The sequence below is a fragment of the Clupea harengus genome, chromosome 21, assembly GCF_900700415.2.
Source record: "Clupea harengus chromosome 21, Ch_v2.0.2, whole genome shotgun sequence".
Taxonomy (NCBI): domain Eukaryota; kingdom Metazoa; phylum Chordata; class Actinopteri; order Clupeiformes; family Clupeidae; genus Clupea; species Clupea harengus.
In genome coordinates this window covers 9,746,605-9,751,235 of record NC_045172.1, presented here as the reverse complement: position 1 = coordinate 9,751,235, position 4,631 = coordinate 9,746,605, and the positions used below count along the sequence as shown (strand labels likewise).

The 4,631-nt window shown below is 40.5% G+C and overlaps 1 protein-coding gene across 1 annotated transcript; it reads right to left on the bottom strand.

Annotated features, from left to right (window-relative positions):
* Window positions 1-2,502: 2,502 nt before the first annotated feature.
* LOC116218263 (adhesion G-protein coupled receptor G7-like) lies at window positions 2,503-3,653 on the bottom strand. Its single transcript, XM_031559184.1, has 4 exons — window positions 3,493-3,653; window positions 3,266-3,375; window positions 3,006-3,158; window positions 2,503-2,595 (listed from the first exon to the last, which is right to left on the bottom strand). The coding sequence occupies exons 1-4, from the start codon at window positions 3,515-3,517 to the stop codon at window positions 2,503-2,505; spliced, it is 381 nt and encodes a 126-aa protein (XP_031415044.1). The 5' UTR covers window positions 3,518-3,653.
* Window positions 3,654-4,631: the final 978 nt, after the last annotated feature.

Here is a 4,631-nt window from a genome sequence, read left to right as displayed (position 1 = left end):
TTTTTTTAGACCACGTTGTAATCGCGGACGTTGCAATTCGAAAATCGTGTTTTATCATATCGCAATTTTATCGCAAATGTAATTAATCGTTCAGCCCTACTGAGAAAGGCCACACCATTTTAGGAGCAAGCTCTAAAGACCCCAAAGCCAAAGACAGATTTGAGATAGTGTAAAATAATTCCCTACATCTTATGTAGACACATTTGGGGCTGGTACATTCCCAGGGGTGCAAACTCATCAGGGATGAAAAAGGTGACAACGATGCAAACCCCCTAGGAGGGTCCGGGGCATGCTCCCCGGGGAATATATTTTATATATAAGAACATTTTGCACATTTTAAAGTTCAATGCATCAATCTGGTGCACTTGACAACAAAAGTATGAGGCTAGATCTATGAAGAACTTTGTGCTGTTGTAAACAATTTTGTGCTCTGGTAACAGTTTAATCATAAACATTCCTGTGTTGAATGTTGCACAGGCACAGGCCAACCCAACCACCCCACCCCAATACCCTCCCGACCACCCACTCCAGTCCACTTCACCAAAGCACATTACGTCACAGATCTCCATCAGGTATTAAGCAAAAAAAAGGGCCAACTACTGGAACAGAAAATCAACAGAGTCTGCATCAGGTATGGCCTAGCTTCTCCGTGTTCTTGAAAAACTGTGACAGTGGGAACACATATTCTTTTCCCTTTACATTACTCTTTGAGTCTAGCTTGTCAGGACAAGGCCCATTTGCACCTGACTCCTAGTTGAGCCACAGTAATGGCATCCTCCTCCTAAAATTCTCTCATTCTGAAACCAAACTGAAGTAGGAGAGTGGTAAGTTTGTTCAGTTGCAGTGAAGCGCCCGGCAGTAGAAAACGGGTCAGTGCTTCAGATTACATACACATAGGGACGTGTGGTCCGGGGACGCAGAGCCTCATGAAAAGTAAAAGTCATCATGAAAAGTAAAAAATAAATAATGATAAAATAAAATAAATATTAATATGTATCTACTGATCTGTGCTTTAAATAAAAAATTTGCATGATTCCGATCATTTTTATAATCAAAATCGCTGAATTTGACCATGTCCTGTTCAAACAGAGAGGCGACTTGCGAGGTGAGGCAGCAACGAGCTGCGCCTCATATCAGATTGTGCAATCCCTCACATACTGGGTTGAGCGCATGCCTTTTGCTTTCTCATTGTCATCACTGAAATATTTGTGGACACTTTTATTATATGTCGTTTGTATCCATTGAATAGGTAATGTAATGTATGTCACGTATGTGAAGAAGCTATTTAGTCTTGCTGATCTGTCATAAAACCACAGTGAAAAAGCACATAGGGGAGGCAAACCTAACCTCTGCCTCAATGAAGGGGGCGTGCAAGAGCCTGAGAAATGGACTTCCAATCCAGTGAAGTGATAAATACATAATAGGAGACCAATGCCAGAGCTAAAAGATTTACTTCAAACGACAGGACAGAAGATAACTTTAGCAGCTAAACTCCGGACCAAACTCGGCTGACGGCCATGTCTTTTATGTGAATGTACATTTTTCGACGTTTTCACGCTTAGATTTTTTTAAAGTTACCGAGAAAAAGACACTGTACTATCCGATAACACCGTTATTGTAACCAGCAAAAATGGTTGATGTGATTTGCGAGGCGTTTGTCAGCCAACTGTCTGACTTTAGCACGTTAGCCTACGTTAGATAGCATAACGTTATTGCAGCGTACCAACGTCACACGTTACCGTAAATGCCATCTTAAAAAGGCCGCTCGAAACCAACGCTTTCACCCGAAAGACATGTCTTGTAATACACCTGTCTATTACGGCATGACATGGGTTGGCCAAACGAACAAGCTTGAAAAAAATATTCATGACAGTTTGCGTTCGCAGATTACTTGGAGGACCCCCCCCCCCCCCCCTAAAAATATTTTTATTGCAGATCTACACGAATCACACAAATTAGCTATTTTGGCTCAAAAACGGCGAATTTCGCCGAAAGGTGACGAGTTTGCACCCCTGATTCCAGGCATTACAATGAAGGAAATGCAAATACTCCTGAGGCCTAGCTAGCACGCTTTCATTTTACTGTGTTTTTAACTATATTCCCAACCTCAAAATACACTGATGCATGTGTGTTACAGCAGTTTGCCTCAGTAAATAATGTAAAAAATGTCTCTGTATTATCCCTTCAACGGACATGTGGGCAAGCTAAAGGAAAGGTCTGACTATGGTTGTAATATATATACATATATATATATATATAACTCACCAGAGAGTGCACTGAATTGGATGCCTGCTGTCTGGTCACTTCGCACCTGAGTAGACTGAACCACCAGTCTGGGCTGAACCACCAATGATGCATTATTACTCTGACTTACTAAAAACCATTCCAAGGTTCCTGTTAGTCTGGGGAAAATGGAAGTTAACACCCACACACACACACACAGGCACACAATTTATATATTATATCATCATGTGAAGATTCTCACACACAGGTCTTAGTATCTCACCTTACGGTGGCACTGCTTTGCTCGGGGAATTGTTGAGGATCAGCAGTCAGTAGCTGACTAATTGTTGTCACAGCAGCTTCAGCTATCCCCTGTAAAGAGATGCAAAGATGTAAAGTACACCTTTGTAAGGATGCTGTCATTGTCTGTCACACTGAAACTTGCTTCAAACAGGAACACTGTGGAGGATTTTTGTGATAGAGCACTGATTACATCAAAGAAACATACACCTGACCCAGGCCTGCTGATGTTATTCTGCTGACATTTTTATATTTGTGGCATCTGATTGCCAGTTACGGCACAATTTCATGCAACTGGATATGGTTATGCCGTGCAAAGGATGTTAAGACTGTGTAGGCCAGTCTACTGTTTATGCCAAACAGTAATCCCATCATTAGTGAAAATGACAACGAAAGCCAATTTGGGGGTTTAAGCATCCACACCCCTTCTTTGAAAAAATTGGTGCAACCTAGTGCAAGCTAGCATGTTACATGAGCATTACCTCTGTAATGTTGATGCTGTTGGACAGGATGGTATTGACTATCAGCGCTGCAGAAGTGATGTTTGAGGTCGTCAACTGCTCTGGTCTTGAAGTAAGGATCTGTGTACTGCTTGCTAGCTGCTGTGCTTCCACTGCCCCAAGTGAAACTGTGACCTGATCGGAGGACGTGGAAAGAAATAAACTACATAGATTTGGAGGAAAAAACACAAACAGAAAGGTTGCAGATCTTCAAACTACTAACCATAACCTCAGTTACTCACATTGGCTCGAATATTCTCAAGGGTTAATTCACATTCAATTTTTTCAATGGAGTCAAATTTTGGGTTTCCATTGTTGTAAAAGCATCTTGCTGAGGCTCTGGAAATACCAGCTATATGGAGTGGAGGGAGAGGAGGGTAGGGGAGGGGACACATCAATATGTTTGATTTGCCCAAATGGCATGAATTAACTGAACATGTTATGAATCCTTGTCAAGAGGTTTACATACAGTTAGTTGTACCAGGTAGACACATCTGTGAAGAGTAAGCGAACCAGCCAAATACAGTTTGTGGGAACTCAAAATCTTCCAGTTGAGTCTTAATACAGAAGTTAGCTAAAATAAAGAAAATATAGACAATAGTTTAGGAACATAGCAATACTCTGTACATACTATGCAGATTCAGTACATTAGTGAAATCAATCAAACTGTATAATACTTGTGCATGACCAGTGACATCGAACATGTAGATAATAATCTCAAACCCCAACTGAACATTACATATTGGACATAATTGTAAATCCAAAATCAGCCAGTCAAAGAGGGAAATGTACTGTATCTCCCACATTATGCAATGGAATGATGAGGAAATGATTCTCACCAATAGAGCAGGTGTCACCACTCCACTCATCTGGACAGATGCAGACTCCATCTTGAACCATGCCACCGTTGAAACATTTTAGTGGGACTTGAGGGGTTGTGGTATTGGTAGGGGGAAGTAAAGTGGTATAGGGAGTAGTTAATGGAGGATTTGTAGTAAAAGTAGTATATTGAGTCCCAGTAGACTGTGAACTGTGAGTTACAGCAGGTGTCACACCGGAGAGTGTAGTATCAGCTGGGGTTAGGCTTACAGTGCTAGCATTTTTAAAGGGAAAAAGAATAATTGTTGTGCTGTAGTCTGGATTCGTGGTTGGGATAGTTTGGGCTGTATTGAATAGTGCTGTAAAAGAGATACAGGCACATTAGAAGACAGAAGAAAACTCCACATTACATTTTAAGCGTATTCATGTTATGGAAATAACAAAAAGTATGAGCCTGTCTTGTCATTGAGAAAAGTCAATGACAGCTATAACCTTCAGTTTGACCTGAACTTTACTCTTTGCATGACATTCAAATTAGGGAGTTTATTATGTGGCCAAAAGTCAAGGGGCCTATGTGGTTTAAGAACAAGAAGCTCAACAGCTTTACAGCGATAGCTATTTTCTTGAAACACAATGGTGGCCAAATGAAATGATTCATGAGGATAAATGATTCTTAATTTAAAGCTTAAAATGTATTTAATACAATTTAGTATAACTTTTGCATATCATAATGTACAAAACATTGTGGTGGACAAATAAAGGTCACAACTATTGATAAATCTTATAGTA

Bases quoted from the DNA above. Each gene is read 5' to 3' on its own strand.
- LOC116218263 (XM_031559184.1), bottom strand. From the start codon at position 3,517: ATGTGTCTACCTGGTACAACTAACT. The intron at 3,159-3,265 runs GTGAGTAACTGA...TCCTCCGATCAG, and splicing joins TTGAGAATATTCGAGCCAAT to GTCACAGTTTCACTTGGGGC. The intron at 2,596-3,005 runs GTAATGCTCATG...ATCTCTTTACAG, and splicing joins ACAGCATCAACATTACAGAG to GGGATAGCTGAAGCTGCTGT.